This window comes from Vanacampus margaritifer, chromosome 19 (assembly GCF_051991255.1).
Source record: "Vanacampus margaritifer isolate UIUO_Vmar chromosome 19, RoL_Vmar_1.0, whole genome shotgun sequence".
Lineage (NCBI taxonomy): Eukaryota > Metazoa > Chordata > Actinopteri > Syngnathiformes > Syngnathidae > Vanacampus > Vanacampus margaritifer.
The window spans coordinates 16,089,971-16,115,225 of NC_135450.1; the positions used below are offsets into that span (position 1 = coordinate 16,089,971).

Genomic DNA, 25,255 nt, shown 5'->3' on the forward strand with positions numbered 1-25,255 from the left:
TTAACATTTAAACACTCCTATAATGCCGTTTGATTTATGTAGTCATAAAGTAGACTTTATTTAAAATATAATAAATAAATAAATAAATAATAAAAACGGAACTATTATGTTAGCCGTGTTTCCTCTCGATTCACTAAAAAAGAGTGCACCCGGTGTTCAGTGGCGTACACGATTCATCCGGCAGGTTTTGATTGCAATAATGGCAGCCTTTTCTGGTGAGTTTCACTTCAACCGTGACTGCACGATGAACATAACGTGTTTTGTTGACGTAATTTAATTGTGAATTATCGTTGTGTCGTGTAGAAATGGGCGTTATGGCCGAAATCGCACAGGCTGTGGAGGAAATGGATTGGCTGTAAGTCATTTGTCAACGTTAGCGTTGCCGTGTATAAAGTTAATAACGAATGTTTTTATTGCCATTATTCCATGCCAGGCTTCCTACTGACATCCAAGCTGAGTCCATTCCGTTGATTCTCGGTGGAGGAGATGTCCTTATGGTGAGCCTGTCAATATTTATCAGTGGCGAGCTGGGATTTATAATTCAACTCTTTTACCATCAATACAAAAACGCAATATTACAAAATCCATTATTTGTAGAGTTCAGAATTTATATTTATTTACTTCCATGACAAAAAAAAAAATTGAAAACATTTTCTATAATACACAGATGCTTATTATTAAATGTATTAGTTGTCTGTAACGTGTTTTGCTCCGACTAATCAATCAGCACATAAATATGATGACGTCATTGAGTGCCGTGAGGGAGAATTTGCAAACGGATTGGTTAAAGAAACAATCCATTTTTAATATAGTTATAGTTAAATCAAACCGCTTTCTGTTTCCAAAGACTATAGATTATAGATTATATTGACATGGCAACACAATTAGGCTAAAATCAGATTAGATATACAAATGAAGAAGCAATGCAACAAGGAACAAATTTGACTTTTTTTTTTCCCCTTTCTTCTTTCTAAAGGCAGCAGAAACTGGCAGCGGTAAAACAGGAGTGAGTATTGAGCAAATTGTTTATTAAAAATGGACCTTCGCGTGCAATGTCAAATTGTTGTATGAAGTGCATGATATCAAATGTGTTGTGATTGTCAGGCCTTCAGCATCCCTGTAATCCAGATTGTGCATGAAACGCTGACTGACCAGCAGCAGGGCAAGAAAGGCAGAGCCAACATCAAAACGGGCGGCGCTGGTGAGCAACTTTTATTACGTAGTCACTTGTTTGATTCAACTTCAAGGGGGCATATCATGGAAAATTGACTCGATACGGTCTTTTTGTCAGTCTTCAACAATTGGCAGATGAACCCTTATGACCGAAGCGCTGCATTTGGTAAGAAGAGCACGAAAAATCTAACACACAAGCTGTTCAATGTTGGCTTTTTTTATCTTCTCGCTATTTGTTCCATCATTTCAGCAATCGGCGCCGACGGACTTTGCTGCCAGAGCCGAGAGTTTAAGGAATGGCACGGCTCTCGCTCCACCAAGGGTGTTAGCAAAGGTGAGGCATTTCGGTGCATCCTCTCGGGTTGAACATGAGCCGTTCCAGGAAGTATTTTATTTGTATTTTTTTTTTAATTTTGTGCGCTTGTGTAAACAGGGAAGTACTACTACGAGGTCACGTGCCAAGACCAAGGGCTGTGTCGCATCGGTTGGTCCACCAGCCAGGCAGCGCTCGACTTGGGTAAGCTTCTTTTTTTTTTTTTTTTTTTTTTTTTGTACGCGACTCAAAATCACAATTCGAATTTGCTTTGCCTGACTATGTTTTGTCTTTCTCTGTAGGAACTGACAAGTACGGGTTTGGTTTTGGCGGAACAGGGAAGAAATCAAACAATAAGCAATTTGACAGCTATGGCGAGGTCAAACACAAAAGTTGCTTTTAGTCACAGTGGATTAGTTACAATTATTAATAAAAAGTCAACTTTTTTTTTTTTTTTTTGGGGTCTTTTACAGGAGTTCACCATGCATGACACAATTGGATGTTACTTTGACCTGGACAAGGGCCAGATTTCCTTCTCCAAAAATGGTATTGTTATGTACTGTACACTCACAGGCCACATCATTAGGTACATATACGCAATAATATTTAATTGAACTCATTTGCTCCCAAAAACGTATAAATATGTTCTATTTGAAATGTTTTAAGTGTCCCAAAGACGTATTTATACGTTTTGTTATGGGGGGGGGGGGGGGTTCACCTAGAGCATACAGAAGGCTTTGAGGCAGCCTCTGAACTGCAGAGAACGAGTGAATCAATGGTAGTAAGTAGAAAAACGGCCAGCAGGTGGCAGCATTTGAAATGTTTAAGTGTCCCAAAGACGTATTTATACGTTTTGTTGTGGGGGAGGGGGTTCACCTAGAGCATACAGAAGGCTTTTGAGGCAGCCTCTGAACTGCAGAGAACGAGTGAATCAATGGTAGTACGTAGAAAAACGGCCAGCAGGTGGCAGCAGAGTATAAGAGATCAACCCACCCACAGTTCTATTTTTGCTGCAAAACGGAAACGGGTAGACACGTACTTTTTTCCCGATGAAAGAAGAGACTCTAATCTTTCTTTTGCTAGGTTCCATGTTTGTATAACCATAGAACACAATCTTCTGTGGGCCTTGCAAAATCAGTCAAAATCCAGTAAACCAGCCGGGAGCGAAGGGGGTTGCTTCAGTGAAAATGGCCGGGAGTGAATGAGTTAATAAAGCTCCGCTTTGAGAGCTATTAATTGAACATAATATTGGCTCGAGTGTTTGTACTGCTTTGCATCATCCTGTGAACTGTTCCAAATATCTTTACCCTACTAGAAGTGTAGATTTCATCTACAGTATTTTTAAATTATTAACCCTTTTTTGGGCCGAGAGCTCCTCCGTCACCGTTTGGTAAATTTCATATTTTTTTCCCCCAATTCTATACTTTTGGTCAATCCACGTGCGGGTGTCATTTTTACAATTTATTGATCAATCAAGAGTGTTGCAAGATTATGAGGGTTGAACAATTGTGACATTTTTGGAGAATAAATAAAGTCGCAATTTTCTATGATGTGTTTGTTTCAAATCAACCAGGTAATGATCTGGGTTTGGCTTTCGAGATTCCTCAAAATCTCAGGAATCAGCCCTTCTTTGCCTCCTGCGTGCTTAAGGTATTGCTTTAACACATTTAACGTAGGTAACTATAATAAGCCGTCAAATCACAGCATTGTTTATTCATGTTTTATTTTTGCCAGAATGGGGAGCTGAAGTTCAACTTTGGCGGCGAGGACTTCAAGCATTCGCCAAAGAGCGGGTTTGTCGCCTTGGATCAGGCGCCAGATGGCCACGTGGTCAAGTCTTCACAGACAGGTTTAGAACCTTCCAAAATAAAAGCTCTCTGCTCAAGTGCGAACGTCACAGGGAGTTTTGTCTGTTTTGGCAGGGAGCGCCAAGGTGAGTCAGGCGAAAGGGTCCAGCAACGCCCCCAAGGCGCTGATCATCGAGCCGTCCAAGGAACTGGCCGAGCAGACCCTCAACAACGTTACGCAGTTCAAGAAATACGTGGTTGACCCCAAGCTCAGGTACCGTGCAAAGCTTTGCGCTTATTTGAAACGTCGCTGCGTTTCCCTAAAGTGCGATGCAGGCAGCTCACCAGCAGATGGCGCCCCATTACAAATGTGGATTTTGACGTTGGTGTGCTGTGCAGGGAGCTGCTGGTGATCGGCGGCGTGGCTGCCAAGGAGCAAATGTCCGCTCTGGAGCAAGGCGTACGTGCAAATTCAGTCGCTTGTGCACTTCCTGTTCACGTCTTTTCAATTGGTGTCCACTTCCTCCTCAGGTGGACATCGTGGTGGGGACCCCCGGTAGACTGGACGACCTCATATCCACCGGGAAGCTCAGCCTGTCCCAAGTCCGCTTTCTGGTCCTTGACGAATGTGTACGGATGAGCCAGAATCCCTTTTGGAGGTTTTTGTTTACAGCTCGCGGCACTTGTCCGTGACGCTCGTCTTTTTTGTCTCCAGGACGGCCTCCTGACAGCGGGCTACACAGACTTCATCAACAGAATCCATAATCAGATTCCTCAAGTGACGTCTGATGGAAAACGGCTGCAGGTACTGCGAAGGGGTTTCCTCTGGGCAAAGTAAACCCAATTAGTTTTTCACTATCACGCATGTGCGTGCAGGTGATCGTGTGCTCGGCCACGCTGCACTCGTTTGACGTGAAGAAGCTGTCGGAGCGCATCATGCACTTCCCCACCTGGGTGGACCTGAAGGGCGAGGACTCGGTGCCCGAGACCGTGCACCACGTGGTCGTGCCCGTCAACCCCAAAACCGACCGCCTCTGGGAGCGTCTGGGAAAGGGCCACATCCGGGTCAGTCGTGGGTATTTCGAGCGGGACGTTTGCTTGTCTTCCTGTTTACTGCGTTTCCGTTTTCACGGCAGCGGCTGCGTAACGGAGATTTTTCTGCGTGTGTGCTAGACTGATGATGTCCATGCCAAAGATAACACCAGACCAGGAGGCAACTCGGCAGGTGGGTTTTTCGAAACCTGTCCACGCAGCAGCACAACGCCCAATAAACATTTTTACGTCTCCGTTTTGTGTCGTCCAGAAATGTGGTCCGAGGCCATCAAGGTGCTGAAAGGCGAGTACACGGTGAGGGCCATTAAAGAACACAAAATGGACCAGGCCATCATCTTCTGCCGCACCAAGATCGACTGCGACAACATGGAGCAATACTTCATCCAGCAAGGAGGAGGTAGAAAATTACTAGAGATAGACCCATATGTTTTTTTTTTTACCAATTATTGGTAGTCAAAGACGCCGATAACCGATATTTGGAAAAGGGGAAATATTGGCATTAAAAAAAACTTTAGCTCTTATTGATTTCTTTATTTTTTAAGCATGTTTGTTGAATTGATTGTTTTACAAATCTAACAAAGTTCAGGGATCTTCCAGGGGCAGTAGCATGTCTTCAAAAATTAAATACAGGGATGTGATTTTTCCGCTAATTCGCGGAATTCCGCTTTTTTTTATCCCCCCCCCCCCCAAAAAGAAATTTCTTTTTTATTTATTTTTATTTTTTTTTTGTAGTTCATTGTGTATGCACATGACTCCGACAGATAACATCTTCTGCTATAACAAAGACATTTGTGGTATGCTCTAATATGAGTTACTTTTCATTTGGTCATGATACAATTATTTGTTCATGAAATTTGAACTCTTCAACATTATTTATGTGTTAACTTAGTAATCACATTAGTTAGATATGATGATATTCTCAGTGATCGTTTTTAAAAGCAAAGACAGTCCAATGTTTTTGAATGTGACTGATTTTGAGTTGACTAAAACTGCCATTTTGTATGGGATAGTTCAATATACATTGAAAATTTATGCTGTTGTTTTGTCTATTTCTTTGTCATGTGAGTGCATTGAAAGTACTTAAAAACACGGGAAACCCATGAGCTTCGGGGGGCTTCGCCCCCCGTGTCCCCCCACCAGGGCACTGCCCTGGACCTAGCTGGGTGCCAGCGGCTAAATTTTCAGATAATTTCACTTTGGTCAAATCACATGCCTGTTAAATAAAAAACTAAGTAAATAGCTCCCTATTGTTTGCTACAGTAAATAAAGTTTTTTAAATTTCAAAATATCTGAAGTTTTTAAGTAAATTGTTCTTATCTTAGTTTTCATTTCAAACAAAAACAGAACGTGCAGGAAATTCCCAGTTTCAGAAGCATCTGTAAAAATTTCAATATTTCTTAGATTTTTTTTTTTCTTCCTGAACACTTTTTTAACGCCGTATAATTCTTCAAAATGTCCGATGCCGATATGTGTCAAAATGCTGAATATTGGCGCCGATAATTGGTCTATCCCTACAAATTACTAGTGAAAACATTTTCTTTCTTTCTTTCTTTTTTTTTTATATTTAATTCATAACGTGGTCACTTCCCATCAGGCCCAGACAGTAAAAACCACCAGTTTTCCTGCGTGTGTCTCCATGGCGATCGCAAGCCCCAAGAGCGGAAGAACAACTTGGATCGCTTCAAGGTAAAAGGACCAACGTGCAAAATAGGCAACCCGGTTTTGTCGCCGTTGTCCCGAGATTTGAAGTCAAATCTTTTGTGTCCTCAGAGAAAGGAAGTGAGGCTTCTGATCTGCACCGACGTCGCCGCCAGAGGAATTGACATCCGAGGCGTTCCCCACGGTAGCGCCAATGCAGACGCACTTTACACTACATAGCCACCTTTTAGTCTCGTAATATTCACGTCGAAAAACCGCAACCCGTTTAGGTAGCAGTTTGGGTTAAAGGTATGCCTATGTAGTATACGAATATTTAGAGTGAGATATTATTTTGAAAAAGTCCTTCACCAACATTTTACTGTCGTTTGCTTTTTGGTTTCAATTTCTACCGCACCCCGTTTAGGCAGTAGTGCTAATTTTATATATATATATATATATATATATATATTTTTTTTTTTAAGTTCTAAACCCCATTTGTGTCTATTTAGTTTACTGTTGGTTTTATATCCAAACTGCACTTTATTTCCGCAGTGATTAACGTCACCCTCCCGGACGAGAAGCAGAACTACGTCCACCGTATCGGCAGAGTGGGTCGAGCAGAGAGGTGAGGAGTTAAACGGGTGTCATATTTGTGTATTATCCCATGTATCTTCCAAGTTTATAAAGCAGTCGTGTTTCCTTTTTAAACATACAGAATGGGCTTGGCCATCTCATTGGTTGCCATGGAGAAAGAGAAGGTAAAGCTTTGCCAATATTTTTTTTCTCTCCTACACTTTTATGTATAGCAATCCTGTTTGTAGACTGAGTTGTTGTTTTTAATTCACACCAGCAATTTAAATGGATGCTGCAACAAAATCTTTTCCTTCTCCGTTTACTTTGTCTCGACTTTTACTGCGTCTCATTTAGACAGAGTTTAGTCAAATTCAAATAATTACAATATACAGGGATGTGATTTTTCCGCTAATTTGCGGAATTCCGCTTTTTTTTATCTCCCCCCCCCCCCCCCAAAAAAATCGATTTTTTTTATTTATTTGTTTATTTATTGATTTATTTATTTATTTTTAGTAGTTCATTGTGTATGCACATGACTCCGACAGATAACATCTTCTGCTATAACAAAGACATTTGTGGTATGCTCTAATATGAGTTACTTTTCATTTGGTCATGATACAATTATTTGTTCATGAAATTTGAACTCTTCAACATTATTTATGTGTTAACTTCGTAATCACATTAGTTAGATATGATGATATTCTCAGTGATAGTTTTTAACTCTTTGACTGCCAGACGTTTTCAGAAAAGGGATGCCGTGGGTGCCAGCCGATTTAAGCATTTTGACTGATCTTTCAAGGTCCACAGAAAATTATGTGTTTGGACTATGGAAACACACATACTACCAAATGAAAGATTGGACTCTCATCTTTCATCAGAAAAAAAAGTTTGTTTCTACCTTATTCCGTTTTTCAGTAATCAACAATAGAAAATGGTTAGTTTCACCTCTGTTTCGAAACAAACGTCTTTTAACATCTTTGGCACTCCTCTGTATGATTTTACTAAACGTTATTTAACGTTTTTGGCAGTCAAAGAGTTAAAAGCAAAGGCAGTCCAATGTTTTTGAATGTGACTGATTTTGAGTTGACTAAAACTGCCATTTTATATGGGATAGTTCAATATACATTGAAAATTGATGCTGTTGTTTTGTCTATTTCTTTGTCATGTGAGTGCATTGAAAGTACTTAAAAACACGGAAAACCCATGAGCTCCGGGCCTTGTCCCCCCCCCTGGACCTAGCTGGGTGCCAGCAGCCCCCAGATCCCCGGCTAAATTTTCAGATAATTTCACTTTGGTCAAATCACATCCCTGAATATAGTAGTACTGTATGTAGTACTTTTTTTTTTTTCAATCTATCCTCCACTATTTGCCATTTTGTGCTCTGTCTAAAACACTAACAAGAAATAAATTTAAAAAAAAATCTTTGTGCATATGGGCTAAGTTGAAGTGAGAGGAGGATCCGCCCAATAGAAAAGTAGTGCTTTGGCGCCATCAGGCAATTCCAAATGTCTATCCGCACAATAGCAAGACGGCATTACAGTAATTCTGCAAGTAACTTCCTCTTTTCTTGTTGAAGTTCATGCATAATGTATATTTGCGGCGACACAGGTCTGGTACCACGGCTGCGCAAGCCGAGGCAGAGGCTGCTACAACACCCGACTCAAGCAGGACGGCGGCTGCACCATTTGGTACAACGAGAAAGAGGTGACGGATGCCCTCACTGTCAGGAATCCATTGTTTGCCGTTACCGTTTGGCTGATGTGACAGTCGTCATTGGTCTGTTCTCCTCTTTTTAATCGCAGCTTCTGTCCGAAATCGAGGAACACCTTAAGTGCACCATCACCCAGTGCGAGCCCGACATCAAGGTGCCTGTGGACGACTTTGACGGGAAGGTCACTTACGGCCAACGCAGGAAACTGGGAGGTACGCGTTTCATGGTCCAGGGTCCAAACTGTGGCCATCAGAAAAGAATACAATTTCGTGAAACCAATGTTGGAATTTCGGTTTGCTGTCGATGTAGTTTTTACCACGGCTGCTGCTTTGTGGTGCTTAGGTGGGAACTACAAGGGCCACGTGGACGTGCTGGCCCCGACGGTGCAAGAGCTGGCCAACCTGGAGAGAGAGGCCCAGTCGTCCTTCCTCCATCTTGGATACCTGCCCAACCAACTCTTCAGAGCCTTCTGAATGCAGCTCGGCCGCAGCTACCGAATGCACTCGCCATCCATCAGCAACACTTAGGAGTGGCTCCTGTGTTTAAGCCTGTATTGTGCAGTTAGGGTTAGGGTTATTATTGAAGAAAATCCTTTTTTTTTTTTTTTTAAATATATATTTAATTTGGCTAAGTATGTTGGAGTACCTTATTGTGAGCAATTGCCTGCAGAAGCATTTTGATGCAGGTTTTTTTTTTTCTGAAATAAACTGTTGGGCACACAGTGGGGGAGTCATTCCTTGTATTGAATTACAATAATACAGGGATGTGATTTTTCCGCTAATTCGCGGAATTCCGCTTTTTTTATCCCCCCCCCCCCAAAAAAAAAAAATCGATTTTTTTTTTTATTTATTTTTTTTTAGTAGTAGTTCATTGTGTATGCACATGACTCCGACAGATAACATCTTCTGCTATAACAAAGACATTTGTGGTATGCTCTAATATGAGTTACTTTTCATTTGGTCATGATATAATTATTTGTTCATGCTTCCGCCCCCCCCCCACCCCCCCGGCTAAATTTTCCGATAATTTCACTTTGGTCAAATCACATCCCTGAATAATATGCTTATTATTGTGGTGAAATTGTTAAGCAAAGAGCGTCAGTCGTCTAAACTTGCTTTTACACAACCAATAGTTATTAAACGCCTCCGTGTATCCCTTTTAGTTAATAATATCTAGTTAAAAACAAATTATTTCACAAATATTCACTCGTCCACTCAACCTGCTTTGCTTTTATTTTGAAACCTTGCTTCCACGTGTTCCTGTTGAAAATCCCAGGCGGAACTTGACCGCGAAATGACTTGCGGCTTGACTCCCGGGCTCCGCCCCCTTCCAGTCGTCCGCCGCACACAAGCTCGCTCGGTCCCGCCCTCTCGCTTCCTTGCCTCCTTACTCCTCCACTAGCCAAATTGCCCTCCTGTGGATGTCTTGACTACCGGCCGCTGTTCCCTCCGCAACAGGTAAATAACCCGTTAGCAGGCCTACACAAACCGCTTTTAAATGTATTTGTTCTTAATTGAATTGTTGCGATCGGCGAAAGACAGGTTGGCGTGTTCAACGTGTGTACTGACACACACACACATTTGTCTCTTTTTTTTTTTTTTCACGCGTCTGCAGCTTGCTACTTTTCATTTGCCGTTTTTAAGCAAATACTGTCTTTGTTTGTTTGTCTTCGAGCTTCATTCTCAAGTCAATACGTAATATTGGCGGGCCTCTCTTCCCATCTGCTTGTGCTCGGAAATGACACAACATAAGGTACGCCTGATTATGACCAGTCTGTACAAAATAAATAAATACTTTCGCCAACAACAACAAAAACATGTTGGTGAAGGTGACACTGATTTTAAAGTATTAATTTAACTAGTTGAATTGCTGAAACTGGTGGTTATATGTAAAAACTGACATTTGACCAAATGAAAGGAATAAATGCATTAACCCGCCCAAAAAAACAGAGTAAGACACTTTAATTGCTTAAGTGGGCAAAAAAAATGACGTAGAAGGGCTCATCTGGCCTTGTGTTTGGCACCTGTGCCCAGTGATTCCTTAGTGCGCCGTGAGCGATCATATATGTGTTCATCTTTCAGGCAGAACAACTGAATGCTTTTCCATGAGATGGCAGAATTACAATGAATCATTATCAATCGCAATGTTGCCATTTGTATTTTGTACCAGTACGTCCTGCTTCCTGTGAGTGTGTCATATTTTTGTCCAACTAAAAGGTCAATTTGAGTATAAAGTAAACTGAAAAGAACTTCGGCATTATTATTTATTTCAGTATTTCTATTTGGTGGTGTGCCGTGAAGTAAAAGGTCTACATTTGCTCACAAACTCATTATAGTATAGACATCATCTTATCCAGTACACTATTATTATTTTTACTGTACAGCTAGTACACTTTTTGCAATAAAAAAATGTGTTGTGATGTAAGGCAGCACTGGATTAATTAATTGCATGTGTGTTGTTCATAGATGACCCAAAAGGAGCTTGATTATTGATTTACGCCTGCAGCAAGCACAACAGGGGGAAGGTGAATATGAGTGTGAAATAGTACACACACACACACACACACACACACACACACACACTAGCGTCTTTCTTCCCAGTGGCTTGGCAAAGCTTCCTGTGCTCGAACAGGATGGTCCTTCTATGCAAAGTGTGTGTGCTGGACACGTTCTGACTCACACAGACGCAGCGCTACGCACAGAGTGATGCATTGAATCGCACATCCGAGCGCAGGTGCCAATCGGCATGCAGGGAGCGTCCACACGCCTTTGACTTGTCACTCGTTATTAAAGAGAGCAAAAGTGGCTTTGTGCGACTTTTCCGTCAAAGCCAAAAAATGACAATTTGAAGTGTTGAGATGATTCGTGTTGTTTTGGTACCAGGAGAGAGAGAGAGAGAAAGAGGAGAGGCTGCTCTTGTGTATTTGACACCGCTCTCTAACAACACACCTTGGGGCGCCAAAGTATTTGTCAACCAGGGTGGATACGATTGCTTTGTTTGCACAAGAGAATTAGAAAGTACAGCGCAGTTGGTACCTTGACTTGCAAGTTTGGTTTCGTTCCCCCGACCAATTTGTTACTCTAATTCCCTTCTACCAAAATTCAGTTTTTCCCACTGAAATGAATTGGAAATGCCAGTTATATGTTCCTGCCGCCCCATGACTTTTTTTTCTTCTTTTTTTTTTTTTACTTTGGTGACTGCCGCAAATTATAAAGCAACAAAAACAAGACTGAGAAAAGTCTTCTATTGGTAAAATAATAATGAACAGATATACAAGTAAGAAACGTAACCTGACATCTAATCTATGGAGAACCAAAACTGCCCAAATTTAAAAAAAAAAAAAATAAATAAGAGACTAAATAAATAAATGACTAAAAGTACAAACGGATATAAAAAAATCTAATTTGAAAATTAAAAAAATAAATAAATCCTTAGAGATAGGGTGAGAAGCTCAGTCTTCCGGGAGGTAGAGCCGCTACTCCTCCGCGTTGAGAGGAACCAGTTGAAAAAAAAAAAAAAAAAGGGAGAACAATGATGATGACATTTCAAATGATCAATACTGAGATCTCCCAAAAAAAAAAAGAGAGGAACCAGTTGAGGTGGCTCGGGTCATCATGTTCCGATGCCTCCTGGACACCTTCCTGGAGAGGTGTTCCGGAGCATGTCCCACCGGCGGGAGGCCCCAGGGTTCGACCCAGGACACGCTGGGGAGACGATGTCTCTCGGCTGGCCTGGGAACGCCTCGGGATCCCGTCGGAGGAGCCGGCGGAAGTGGCTGGGGAGAGAGAAGTCTGGGAGCTTCCCTGCTAAAGCTGCTCCCCCCCGCGACCCGACCCCGGATAAGCGGTAAATGATGGATGGATATATTGTTGTTTTTATTTATAGTTTTTTTAATCCAATTTTATTTTCGCTTTTAGTCATTTATTTATTTGTTTAGTCATTCATTTATTTTTTAATTTGGGCAGTTTTGCTCCTCCATACTAATCTGGAAAGAAAAGTCGACTAAATCGACCACAAAAAAAAAGTTTGACAAGCTATTATTTACTCCCCCTATTAGTAGAAAGCTGGTACTGCAATCAAGTAATTAAATAAATGTGCTGGGAATCGGTGTAGTGTATTGGCATATATCGACCTCATAAATCAGAGGTGGCAAATCCAGGTCCAGAAAGTAAAAACCCTGCCACAGTTTGGCTTTAGCCACAGATGCTAGGTAGCTAGCTCCCTAGCTAGCTCCCATGGTGGTTGTTTACCTGCTAGGGAACTAGCTAGCGAGCGTCAATGGCTAAAGCCAAACTGTGGCAGGTTTTTGACTTTCTGGACCTGGATTAACCACCTCTGCTCAAAATTGACATGAAAGCATCTCATTTCACAATCTATTATTTCTCCTCCATTGGTCAAAAGTTGTTACTTCAATCATGTCAATAATATAATCCATTGCTAAAAGGTTTGAACGTGACAGCCCTATTTTCTATCGTGTGTGTGAAAGGTGGCTGTAGTCGAATTTGGATCCACTTTTTGTATCGGAGCGTAGAGAAAAATCTCTTATGTTGATCCCGAGCCGAGCGACGAGGCCGAGATGGACGTCGGCATCCGTGCGCAGGTCGTAAACGTCAATACAGGACTGCTCATACGCTCGGGCTGCCGCGTGCTATTGGGCGCGAGACAAAGACGTGCGCCGCCTCCGTCCAGAAGCTTTTTTCTTTTTTTCCTCTCTCTCTCCCCCCCCCCCCCCGAGCATGTGAAACGCACACTCTCTTTCACACGCACAGTCTACTCACTCAGTCATGTTGCCTGCTCTCCCTTCTCTGCAGATGTCTGCGAGCTAGCCAGCCGCGCGGAGGACACCTCCCACCTGCAGCCATGAACGGTAAGAAAGCAGAGGTTGGACTTGAAGGTGGACAAACGGATCAAGTATGACGTATGCAAAACTGGTTTTGGATTGCGTATTTTTGAAGATTCATATTCTGTTGCTGCCGGGTAGAATCCTCACATCTCTGAAATGACTACTTTCCAAACACAGCACGATTCAAGTTGGTATTATTTTGTACTTTATGTTTTGCGCACCGACATTAGCGCAACACCTGAAAATCGTGTTTAATTGAATAAAATTGAATATGCTGTCATTGATAATAAGCGGCGCTAACTAAAGCATTACATATTTTCACTTGTTTAAAACAAAACAAAAATATCCAGACTATCTTGAAGTGACAAAATGCTTTACAACTAGGGCTGTCAAAATAAATCGATTATCAAATTAATCCACAACTATTTTAATAATCGCGTAATCATTTGGAGACAGTTTTTTATTTAAAATTGTCCAAATCCTCTGATTTCAGCGTATCAACAGCCATTGTTCACTAAAACCATCTATTTTTACTTTGCAAAACAACGAGCGAACCGGTAACATAGTACAGCAATCCCCCCTTTTTTAATCACTAGTATATGAAAACTAAGTAGAAAAAAAACCACCAATTACTGGTTAACTCTTTGACTGCCAAAAACGTTAAATAACGTTTAGTAAAATCCTATGGAGGAGTGCCAAAGACGTTAAAAGACGTTTGTTTCAAAACAGAGGTGAAACTAACCATTTTCTATTGTTGATTACTCAAAAACGGAATAAGGTAGAAACAAACTTTTTTTTCTGAGGAAAGGTGAGAGTCCAATCTTTCATTTGGTAGTATGTGTGTTTCCATAGTCCAAACACATAATTTTCTGTGGACCTTGAAAGATCAGTCAAAAGATCAGTCAAAATGCTTAAATCGGCTGGCACCCACGGCATCCCTTTTCTGAAAACGTCTGGCAGTCAAAGAGTTAATAAACAGTAATCAGGGGGAAAAATGCTTCTGTAATACACTTTAATGCAAATTTAAAATGAATCCGATTTATCGATTAAATAATCGCTAGATTAATCGATTCTAAAAATTATTCGCTAGTGACAGCGCTATTTACAACACTTCTCTGCAAAAGAGTTCATAGATTTGTTCTCAAGCTATTTTCAACATTAAATTGTTTGATAATGAGTCAAACTAACAGATGACGTTTGGACAGATCAATAGCTTTCAATCAATTTGTGAAAAAATGATTACATTGCAATGTAAACTGGTATGCAGCGCTATGTTGAGATCAAAGCAATGTCGGCGATGCTGCTGTGATGTCAAGTCATTAGCGGGTTTGCGTCCCGATGAAAAATCATTTGTGTGTCCCTGGGTGAGGCGGTTCGTCATGTAAACAGTCATGAAGGCAAGCAGGTGGTTTCTCCACCCAACCCCCCCCACCCCCCCGAGGATGATCTGCGGAGTTTTGACTCAACGCGGCACCAAGACAACAAAGGGAAGTGTTGCAGCCGATTGCAATTCCGCACAGGCTTCTCTGCCGCTGTGTTGTATTTCTTCAATATTAGCAGGCGGACCTGTGTGGTTCAAGAGCTGTTTGGTATGCGCCGTTGTGGGTGTGAGTGCAAGCGCAGCTCGTGGTCGAGTATCAGGAAGCGGCGTTTATCTTTTTTTGATTGACATGGCATAAGTCCGGCCTCAGCTATTGGTCAAGGTCGGGCCACAGGTATGTCGGCCTACGAGCGTGCAACTCTTCTGACCGAGGGAGGTGGCGGAAATGTTGTTTGATTGGCTGGAAGGTGAGGAATGATGTCATGGTTGTTCCGCACGTACAGTCGAACTTCTCTTTCTGTGAAAAATCCCTTCCAGAAACTCTTGATTGTAAATGCGTTTTGAAAAAAATCCAAAGCAATATTTCCCATAGGAAATAATGTCAACCCAACTAAACCGTCCCAGGCAACCACAAATATTAACAAAAAATACATTTCGTAAAGAAATAACTATAGTTTTGCATAACTAAAACTGTGAAATATAAATGACTAATAAGTGGATAAATAAACTTTTTTTTTTTTGTTTGGCTATGTTAAGAAATATCCTTAAAGGTGGATTGTGCTGTTTAAAAAGGTTAAAAAAAAATAAGCTTTTCTACATCATACATGCTCCACCAATGCCCAAATGAGTACGAAGAGTCCTGACTGTTTTACTCTGATTGCACCTATCAGCTTTTATCTTGCCTTTATAGTAGAGCGTGCGGACCCTGTACACTCCAGTTTCTTTGGGGGAGGAGAGGGGCGGGGTTTGTCTTCGTTTGTCAACTGTGGCTGGTGCTTTAAGATCGTGCACGTACGCGCACGCGCCTGACGGATGCTGCAGTTACGCTTTGAGCCAGAGGTGGCGGTCGCGAGTACAAAAGTGGCAAACTGCACAAAGATCCTTTAACTGTTAAAGGAAATTTACTGGGCAAGTATTGATTCGTTGTTTTGTTTTTTTAAATAATAATAAATAACACAAACATTAACATTGTGGGACATAAACATAAAAACAAGTAGCCTACTATACTTAACTCTTTGACTGCCAAAAAACGTTAAATAACGTTTAGTAAAATCCGATGGAGGAGTGCCAAAGACGTTAAAATGCGTTTTTTCAAAACAGAGGTGAAACTAACCATTTTCTATTGTTGATTACTGAAAAACGGAATAAGGTAGAAACAAACTTTTTTTTCTGATAAAAGATGAGAGTCCAATCTTTCATTTGGTAGTATGTGTGTTTCCATAGTCCAAACACATAATTTTCTGTGGACCTTGAAAGATCAGTCAAAAATGCTTAAATTGGCTGGCACCCACGGCATCCCTTTTCTGAAAACGGCTGGCAGTCAAAGAGTTAATAGAAACCTCCTTGCACACCAAAAACATTTTTAAAATCAAATTTAAAAAAATAATTAAAAAGCATTCATTCAATCCATTTTCCGAACCGCTTATCCTTTATTGTGAAAAAAATAATAATTTGGGATTTAAAAAAATGTGATTAAAAAAATCCTAAAAGCAACCTAAAACCAAAAAGTAAAAAATTAAGCAGAAGCTAATAATTCAAATAACATTCAACTTAATAAAATAATTTAAGAGAATTCCAAAAAACAAACGTAAATAGAATAATAAACGAAAAAAAACACAACACTGCTGCCTGTTTAGGCAGCGAACGGAGCCAAAATGAATCGTACCAAACATTTGCCCTCTTTGTTTTCGACTCGCCGCGACTTTTAACTCTCTTGGCCGCTTGCCTAGCGATGACCGCCACCTGCTGGTATGGATGCTTTTTGCAATTGTTGCCCTCTTTCAAACTGATCCTCGAAAGCTGACCCGACCCCCCAACTGAGCTCCACCGATCTTCCCTCCCAGCATCCCAGCGAGCGTCCGTAAGCTCCCCGAACGGTGTCGAGCTCGTCGGAACGGAATCGTCGGCGTGTTAAGGAGCTTTCGTGGCGTCCCACTTCCAGTCCCTGCGGGTCTGTGCCAAATCCTACACGCCGAGCGGAGTAGTTAACATCCACCAGCGCCAGATTAATTACCTTCGGTTTTGCTGACAATGCCAGGAAGTGGGTCAGGCTGCGGGAAGGAACGTACCTGCACAGGTGTTTAGCATGGAGATGTGGGGCAGAGTGAGCGGATTAAATTGGGAGAGCAGCTGAATCTTTCGTGACAGCAACCCGGCTGGATGCTGTTGGTTTTGCTCCTCTCCATTTAGAACATTCCGCTGATCCAGTTTCATCCTGGGGCAACACAGATCGGATGTTTGGGTTAGGTTGGGGGGGAGTTCTGTCACAAGCAGGCTGGCATTTCCTCAAGAAGCAGTGAGTCGGTTTGATAAAAGGATTATAAGACAAGTGTTCCCTTTATCATCGTTCCCGTTGCAGTGCAATAAACTCATATCACTCCAACTTGGCATGCTCCTTTAATCATTTGTTTGCATCATGATTTAAACTACAGTGGTACTATAGATTAAATTCTTTCTGTGACCAAGATTATATTAAGTTACTGGTGTTTTTAACCTATTTTCTCTATTGAAATGAAATAAAATGCAATTAAACCCTAATAATGGTAATCAATATTTAAATGTATCTATCCAAACTATTTTCACTCAATGTCTAAAAAAAAAATTTAAAAAAACATTTTTAATCTTGAAGTGATGCTGCACGGAAAAATGACCCAACTTTTGGTCAAATTGACCCAAGTGGAGGATCATCATCATTAATTTAATAAGTATTAATTTATTTTTAATAAATTTTCTCAATTGAAATTCAATAAAATGCGATTAAACAGTTTAACAATGGTAATCATATTTAAATGTATCTAACCAAACTTTTTTTCACTCACAATTGTCTAAAAAAAAAAGGTGACATTATGCTGCACAGCTTTTCTTTTAAGACAGTGACAATATATTACATATAGTTATAAAAAATAATAATATTGATTAAAAAAAATGCTTTGCACTTTTGTATTATTTATTATAATATTTTAAGAGATATGTATTAAATATGAAGCTGAGTTATAGTGGTACAATTATTAGTAATTACTCATTCTAACAATGATATTGCACTGGGGAGAAATCAGATGCCTAGGCTGCAATGTCCCTCATTTGAATATTAATAAGCAGGATATTTGCATAATTGTGTGTGACGCGTCAGTTTGCGGACGACTAAAGAAAGTGATTGATGAATCCATTGTGACAACGCCATTCATCATCAGCAACAGTAACGTCCAGCCAGCCAATTTTCCTCATAGGAAAAAAAAAAAAACGTAACAATTCAGCCGCTTTCAAAATTGGTTGTTGCATCGTGTTATGATTGGACCGACTCCCTTGTGATTAATTGATTGATATCTCCATCTTTCCCACTTTTACGGCTCAGCTGCATATTTAATGGCCAGCCCGAAAAACTGCCTCGAGTTTATGCAGCAGGAGTGAAAGCAGCTGACTGTGGCGTTTTACGCATTAATCATTGGCAAGAGAGAGTTGCTTCAAGGAAGGACATTGGCTCGTTCAGGGAGGCAAATTTTGCACACCAGGCAGAAATTTGTCCCCCAAACTTTGAAACTGTTGTTTGTGCCCTCCCAGGTAGCGCTCAAGGTGAAAATGACAGTGGCGCTCTCGTCTAATGATGCCACATTTATGGCCAAAAGTGACATCTGAAAACTAAAATATATTTGACTGTCTTTTTTTTCTTCTTCTTTTCTAGTCTATTGAATGTACATTTGTCTTGTACGCAGGTGGATCCGGCACGGCGTGGTCCATCTCCCCAGAGGAGCGTGGGAAACACGACAAGCAGTTTAACACCTTGGCCCCCGTCCTGGGCTACGTCTCAGGTATATCAGACAAATGTCCACGTTGGCTGCTCCCCCCCAGAATGTTCCGTCACTTTCATTTATTCTCCCGTCCGCAGGCGAACAAGCCCGAGAATTCTTCCTGCAGTCGGGCCTGCCGCCGTCCGTCCTGGCCGAGATCTGGTGAGTCGGCTCCTTCAACTGTTTACGAATGGAAATGCTCAAAACTGCACAACCGCTGCCATTGTTTGGCTGCGTTGGTTGCTTCGCTTCAACTTCCTGTTTTGTTCTTACTTCCTGAGCCACCTAACAACGACTGTGTGTGTTCGTTACACCAGGGATGGTTGATCACTGTTTGTCCACAGAATATGGACGAATGCAGCCTAGCATGCCGTTGTGACTTGTCACGTGTCTTTCAGGAACCTGGCCGACATGGACGGCGACGGCAAGATGGACAGGCAGGAGTTTTCCATCGCCATGAAGCTGGTTAAACTAAAGCTCCAGGGCCGGAGTTTACCCGCTGCGCTTCCGATGGGCTTGAGGCAGCTTTCTGACGCTAATGTCCCCGCCCCTTCGTCGGCCCGCTACGGTAAAAAAAAACAAACAAAGCAAAAAAGGAGTTTGACTATCCACGACAAATGAGGGTTTTATTTCCTAAATCCTACATCTTAAATTCCCATTTTGACTTCCCTTTGAAACTCTAGTCAGACTCCTTTTTGACGCTCGCAAATAAATGTGTCCCACTTTTCATCCAGAACTGACCCTCCATCCTAACCCACTTTCCACGTCCTCCTTGCAGGGATGGGCTCTTTGCCGAACCTCTCGTTTGGCATGCCGCCGTCCATGTCCGCCATGTCCATCTTAACCCCCATCCCCGCTAACCCCCCCATGCGACCAGCGCCGCCCATGATGATGCTGCCTCTCGTTGCCCCGCTGGGAAACGCCGGCTTCCCGCGCTGCCACCTGCACTTCCTCGCCCCTGCGCCTCCCATGGCCGCAGGTCGGTTCTGCACGAGGAGCCATTTTAGGGAAATCGGACGCATCACTTTTGCTGCAAGTTGATTCAGTACACTCTAAAAACAGTTGGGTCAAAAGTAACCCAATTATGGATCAAAAATGGACTGATCCACTTTATTTACTTTGGGTTTAAAAAAAAAAAGTTTTTTTTTTGTATAAAACAACCCAGAAAGTTGGGTCAAATTGACCCAAGTTGAGGATCTGACCCAACTTTCTGGGTTGCTTTATACAAAACTACCCTTTTTTTTCTTTTAACAACACAGAAAGTAGGTTGAAATTGACCCAAGTAGACAATCTGACCCAACGTTGTTTTATGCAAAATTACCCAATTTTTGGTCAAATTGACCCAAGTAGAGGATCTGACTCAACTTTCTGTTTTTTTTATTTTGCAAAACAACCCAGAAAGTTGGATCAAATTAACCCAAGTTGAGGATCTAACCAAACTTTATGGGTTGTTTTATATAGAATGGCCCTTTTTTGGTGCAAAAAAAAAAAACCCTGTAAAGGTCAAATTGACCCGAGTAGCTTTATAGAAAATGACCCAATTTTTGACTCAAAGTTGGGTCAGATTGACCCAAGTAGAGGATCGTTCCATTTTTGACCCATAGTTTTTAGAGTGTAGATTCATACCTAAGGACAGTTTTGAGTCTTCATTTAACTTCAGCATGTTTTGGGAATGTGGAAGGCAGCTTAAAGCACCCGCAGAAAATTCGCCCAAGCCTACATCTTATATTTTCTTCCATCCGTCACCTCATCATCTGTCCCTTGGCTGCACCCGTTCATCTGGCTGGCTTGTGTTCAAGTCACTTTCCAGGGTGTGAAATGAGTGATTTAAATGAGGCGACTTGCTTGGTCGCACATCACTTATCTTGCACTGAGTGCAATAACGGCGACTGTATCGAGTGAAGCCGATAAGAGTTCAAGGCTATTAATAACTCACTTGCTTTACAAGTGCATAAGAGAAAACAGGTGTTGTTTGCAAGTTTTTCCCCGTTAAAGTTAGCTTGAAGCCGACCTCAAATATAATAAAATTCACTTTCACTCAAAGTTGTGAATAATTTGGGGCTTAACTTGATTATATTCGTATTTTTCAATTACTGCTATTTGCTGAAATTGTAACCAAATTTGTGTACCAGATTCATCCTCCTGGTGTTGTGTTTTTGCAGGCCTTCCTCTCTCTGGTTTTTCCTCTCCGCTGACATTTTCTCCGCCTGGGAGCAGCGGCATGTCTCAGGCCAACTCTCTGGTGGACCTTGGATCCAGCAGGTGAGCAAATAATGCAGCGTTAATGTCTAACCATATAAAACGTGCCGAAGAAGCGTTGCGAGTTGACAATTGATTGAATGTTGTGATAACTGGGCAGAGCAGGAAGTATTTTTCCTAAATCAGATGTCACAGCAGGAAGTTCAGAGCGGCAAATGGAGCGCAACGGGAATTTTCCCGGTCTCCTTCTATACAACAAATTACAATACATTAGTTGAAATTCCCATGTTCGGAACATTTAACATTCCAGGCTGATTTTGTTTACAGTGAACTAGAAATGAGGATTTGTAGGTGATCCTGCATGTTTTTGTTTTGTTTTTTTTTAAACAATCTAATATCATTGATCCTCCCTGGTAGCTTTGCTGGCGTACGTGCCGTCTGTAGGGAACAAGTTGGGTCTTGTATCTGATTTCAATGTTTTGTATGCAGTTCCTCACCTCAGATGAAGATGTTCAAACAAGTGCCAGGAATGTGTTTAGAACTCATTCATCCACCTTTGTATCATTCCTGATTGGTTTCAGACGCATGGCAGGTTTCAGTGCGACATAATCAGGCTTTTTGCAACCATTTCCACCAATGTATGTTCATCAAGTAAGTTTTTTTTAATTGTAGGTAGGTATCCTAAAAGCCCTTTTAACTCTTTGACTGCCAAAAACGTTAAATAACGTTTAGTAAAATCCTATGGCGGAGTGCCAAAGACGTTAAAAGACGTTTGTTTCAAAACAGAGGTGAAACTAACCATTTTCTATTGTTGATTACTCAAAAACAGAATAAGGTAGAAACAAACTTTTTTTTCTGATGAAAGATGAGAGTCCAATCTTTCATTTGGTAGTATGTGTGTTTCAATAGTCCAAACACATAATTTTCTGTGGACCTTGAAAGATCAGTCAAAATGCTTAAATCGGCTGGCACCCACGGCATCCCTTTTCTGAAAACGTCTGGTAGTCAAAGAGCTAATTGAACTGCTGTGAATGTTTTTTTTTTTAGTTCCAACTCTTCGTCCACCACTTCGCTGGCCAGCAACTCCCCCAAGACGACGTTGGGGTCGAGCGATTGGGCCGTACCTCAAGCGTCCAGGCTCAAGTACCGGCAGCAGTTCAACACGCTGGACAAGCTCATGAGCGGCTACTTGTCAGGTGCGGCTAAAGTAACAAAATGGCTGCTTGACCGCTCGAGCAAGCAATGACTCAAAAAACTGCGGGAGACAAATGAGTGTTTTTATTTTGTGTTTTTCAGGACCTCAAGTGAGAAACGCACTGATTGCGTCCAATCTAACGCAGACTCAGCTGGCTACAATCTGGTGAGTTATTCATTTTTTAGGCTACTTAATGACTTTCCTACTATATATTTTTTATGTAGGTTATGATTTTGTTGTGTTTGTTTTCCATTTTGTCAGTTTGAATGAATTTCATGATAAAAAATGACAAATAACGCACCTTCTCTCTGGTGACTTTCCAGGAACCTGGCAGACGTAGACAAGGACGGCCAGCTAAGGGCCGACGAGTTCATCCTGGCGATGCATCTGGTGGACACGGCCAAGACGGGCTGCCCGCTGCCGCTCACTCTGCCCCAAGACCTCATACCGCCTCCTATGAGGTATACGCTTCTACCAGAGGGAAGGGACTCACTCAAAATCATGAAACTGAGACGCTTAACTCTTATCGTGTATTTCAAACGCATTGCCTTTAAGGTCACTAGCTTAATGGGAAAGGTCATAGATGTGCTAACAATTAGAATGTGCACTAAAACAACTACAACAAATGCATATATTTTCCATTCTCTTTGGGGAAAAAAACACATATAAACCTTATTAACTCATTCACTCCCAGTCTTTTTCACTGAAGCAACCCCCTTTGCTCCTGGCTGTTTTACTGGATTTTGACTTATTTTGCAAGGCCGGCAGAATAGTGTGATTGATTGCTATAAAAACTTGGAACCTACCAAAATAAAGATTTGAGTCTCTTCTTTCATCATGAAAAAAAGGTATATTTGTATCTGTTTCCGTTTTTGTAGCAAATAGCTTTAGAATATAGCTAAGTTTCATCAATATTCACAATCCTGGTGAAAGAGCTTGTTGCAACATGGCCCTGGCTGATCTCTTATACTATGCTGCCACCTGCAGTCTGTTTTTTGTAATACCTACAATTGCTTTAAGTCACCTCTTCATGTCAGAATCTGCATCAAAGCCTTCTGTAAGCTCTTGCGTAAAAAAAAAAAAAAAACATAAAAACGTATAAATATGTTTTTGGGAGTGAAGGACAAAGTATTAAAAAAACATATTTACACGTTTTTGGGTTTGAATGAGATAAAAACAATGACCTACTTTTGTTTGCTTACATTTGGAATCTGTCTCTTGCAGAGGAGTCCACAAGTGCAGTGAGCTTGTCAATGGCACCGGACCTTATGGTAGCCCCTCTTTAATTGACACACTGGAGATAGAACCTATCCTGAAGAACAAGAGCAGTGGTATAGTATTTATGTACCATCACATCGCCAAAGAAAAAGGCGCTAGTGAAGTCACATGCTGACCCTTCCCCGCGACCTCACTTTACTTCAGTGTCCTTCGAGGACAAGCTGAAGGAGAACTTCGCACGGGGCAGCGCCGAGCTGGAGAAGCGAAGGCAGGCGCTGGAGGATCAGCAGAGGAAGGAGCGCGAGCGTAGGGCCCGCGAGGAGAGGGAGGACAGGGAGCGGCGGGAGAGGGAGGCCCGCGAAATGGAGCAGCGGCGGCGACTGGAGGAGGAGCGGCGCTTGGAGAGGCAGCGCGAGGTGGAGCGGCAGCGTGAGGAAGAGAGGTTGAAGGAGATGGAAAGGAAGGAGGTGAGCGAGCGCCAGGCCACGTTTTCAACTAGTAGACCGCTACCCAGCATCCTGCAATTGTAATCGTGGTGACGAAGCTATTTCCTATCAGGGGCCATTTCAGTTTTTAGAAACTTTTTTTTTTTTTTCAAACAGGGTTATTACGGTATATACAGTGATGCTTTGACTTACAAGTACCATAACGTATGATGTTCTTCTAGTTATGAGACGTTGCTTGGTCATTTTTGTTTTTTTTTTGGGTTGGGCTGGTAAATTTTTAAGTACTAGTAATATATTAATAATGTTTCATGACATCACTATTCAATTTCAATTATATTTATATCAATCATTTAAATCAACTAAAAAAATGATTTCATAACTTAAATTAGTTAAATTCAGTACATCTAAGTAAAACAAATTAAATTGAAAGTAATTTTAAATAAATTCAATGAATAAAGTTAAATTGCATTCCGTTAGACATTTAAACGCAGTCATATAAGAATACATTAAATACATATTTAAATTAACTTAAGTAAATTAAATAAATCAGAGTAAATATAAACAAATCTTAAAAAATTAACTACAGGGATGTGATTTTTCCGCTAATTCGCGGAATTCCGCTTTTTTTTTATCTCCCCCCCAAAAAAAAAAAAATATATTTTTTTATTTTTTTTTTTTAGTTCATTGTGTATGCACATGACTCCGACAGATAACATCTTCTGCTATAACAAAGACATTTGTGGTATGCTCTAATATGAGTTACTTTTCATTTGGCCATGATACAATTATTTGTTCATGAAATTTGAACTCTTCAACATTATTTATGTGTTAACTTAGTAATCACATTAGTTAGATATGATGATATTCTCAGTGATCGTTTTTAAAAGCAAAGGCAGTCCAATGTTTTTGAATGTGACTGATTTTGAGTTGACTAAAACTGCCATTTTATATGGGATAGTTCAATATACATTGAAAATTTATGCTGTTGTTTTGTCTATTTCTTTGTCATGTGAGTGCATTGAAAGTACTTAAAAACACGGAAAACCCATGAGCTCCGGGGGGCTTTGCTTTTGTGCCAGCGGCCCCCAGACCCCCGGCTAAATTTTCAGATAATTTCACTTTGGTCAAATCACATCCCTGTAACTACCTTTTTCGAGGTTTGAAATAATAATTTATTTTTCTCTAGGGAACAGTTTTGCTAATCAATGACTTCATTTGAGTAGCAAATTTTGTTGCATTTAGTGTGATGAAATAATGCAATCCTATTGTTTTTGTGCCTGCAGGCAGCCAAGCAGGAGCTAGAGCGTCAGCGCCGGGAGCAATGGGAGCGCAGCCGTAGGGACGAGCTGGGCAGGACGCGCGAGGGCGAGCGCCAGGAACTCTCTCAGCTGCGAGCCAAGAAGAAGAGTCTGGAATTGGAGCTGCAGGCCGTGGTGAGGCCCGAGCGCCTCCATCCGGCACCAAGCGAGCGGACGGGGGTGGCTAAGACGTTGAATTTTTCCGCTCCGCAGGGCAACAAGCACAAGCAGATCTCGGACCGCCTGCGCGATGCCCAGAGCAAGAGACACATCCGGAAGGCCGAAGTGGAGCTCGTCAACCAGAAGAGGGACGCGCGCATTGCGGAGATCAACACGCTGCAGCTTCAGTTTGAGGTCCAAATATACATTATGATGCGCACTAGCGATTGAGTGATGTTTGCTATTTGAATTTCATGAATTATTGGTGTTTTGTTCATCTTTTTTTGCAAAACTTGTTCTGCGCAGGAAGATATTGACAGAAAC

At 41.4% G+C, this 25,255-nt stretch overlaps 2 protein-coding genes and 1 long non-coding RNA gene across 6 annotated transcripts in view; 2 read left to right on the top strand and 1 right to left on the bottom strand.

The window, feature by feature from the left end:
• The first annotated feature begins 113 nt into the window (after window positions 1-113).
• On the top strand, window positions 114-8,970 carry ddx1 (DEAD (Asp-Glu-Ala-Asp) box helicase 1). Its single transcript, XM_077552058.1, has 26 exons — window positions 114-215; window positions 304-355; window positions 434-497; window positions 977-1,006; window positions 1,105-1,201; window positions 1,292-1,339; window positions 1,424-1,507; window positions 1,607-1,690; window positions 1,789-1,865; window positions 1,960-2,032; window positions 3,060-3,136; window positions 3,221-3,335; window positions 3,409-3,547; window positions 3,673-3,733; window positions 3,805-3,903; window positions 3,989-4,078; window positions 4,150-4,338; window positions 4,447-4,498; window positions 4,577-4,723; window positions 5,921-6,012; window positions 6,097-6,169; window positions 6,517-6,589; window positions 6,680-6,722; window positions 8,146-8,241; window positions 8,340-8,460; window positions 8,591-8,970. Exons 1-26 carry the CDS (start codon window positions 200-202, stop codon window positions 8,719-8,721), a joined length of 2,223 nt encoding a protein of 740 aa, XP_077408184.1. The 5' UTR covers window positions 114-199; the 3' UTR covers window positions 8,722-8,970.
• A 631-nt stretch (window positions 8,971-9,601) lies between these two features.
• LOC144039813 (intersectin-2-like) overlaps window positions 9,602-25,255 on the top strand; it is a 30,302-nt gene continuing 14,648 nt past the window's right edge. Inside the window, exons 1-15 of one of the 3 annotated variants that reach the window (XM_077553508.1) lie at window positions 9,602-10,000; window positions 10,714-10,772; window positions 13,060-13,115; window positions 18,342-18,437; window positions 18,515-18,578; window positions 18,815-18,984; window positions 19,195-19,395; window positions 20,579-20,678; window positions 21,663-21,811; window positions 21,912-21,975; window positions 22,134-22,271; window positions 23,035-23,141; window positions 23,233-23,495; window positions 24,758-24,907; window positions 24,986-25,126. In XM_077553508.1, the coding sequence (XP_077409634.1) occupies window positions 13,109-13,115; window positions 18,342-18,437; window positions 18,515-18,578; window positions 18,815-18,984; window positions 19,195-19,395; window positions 20,579-20,678; window positions 21,663-21,811; window positions 21,912-21,975; window positions 22,134-22,271; window positions 23,035-23,141; window positions 23,233-23,495; window positions 24,758-24,907; window positions 24,986-25,126 (1,650 nt within the window). In that variant the 5' untranslated portion in view covers window positions 9,602-10,000; window positions 10,714-10,772; window positions 13,060-13,108. The remainder of the gene's footprint in view (window positions 10,001-10,713; window positions 10,773-13,059; window positions 13,116-18,341; window positions 18,438-18,514; window positions 18,579-18,814; window positions 18,985-19,194; window positions 19,396-20,578; window positions 20,679-21,662; window positions 21,812-21,911; window positions 21,976-22,133; window positions 22,272-23,034; window positions 23,142-23,232; window positions 23,496-24,757; window positions 24,908-24,985; window positions 25,127-25,255) is intronic. The other 2 variants (XM_077553510.1, XM_077553511.1) reach the window with 2 other exon arrangements.
• On the bottom strand, window positions 16,538-23,122 carry LOC144039820 (uncharacterized). 2 transcript variants are annotated; one of them, XR_013289540.1, is made up of 3 exons: window positions 23,013-23,122; window positions 22,112-22,281; window positions 16,538-16,846 (listed from the first exon to the last, which is right to left on the bottom strand). It is a non-coding gene; the product is annotated as an uncharacterized LOC144039820 (long non-coding RNA). The 2 variants fall into 2 exon arrangements; XR_013289541.1 differs by having other exon boundaries at window positions 22,999-23,096.

Coding starts and splice junctions, on each gene's coding strand:
- ddx1 (XM_077552058.1), top strand. Junction 2,033..3,059: donor GATTTCCTTCTCCAAAAATG/GTATTGTTATGT, acceptor CAAATCAACCAG/GTAATGATCTGGGTTTGGCT. Junction 4,499..4,576: donor ACCAGGAGGCAACTCGGCAG/GTGGGTTTTTCG, acceptor TGTGTCGTCCAG/AAATGTGGTCCGAGGCCATC.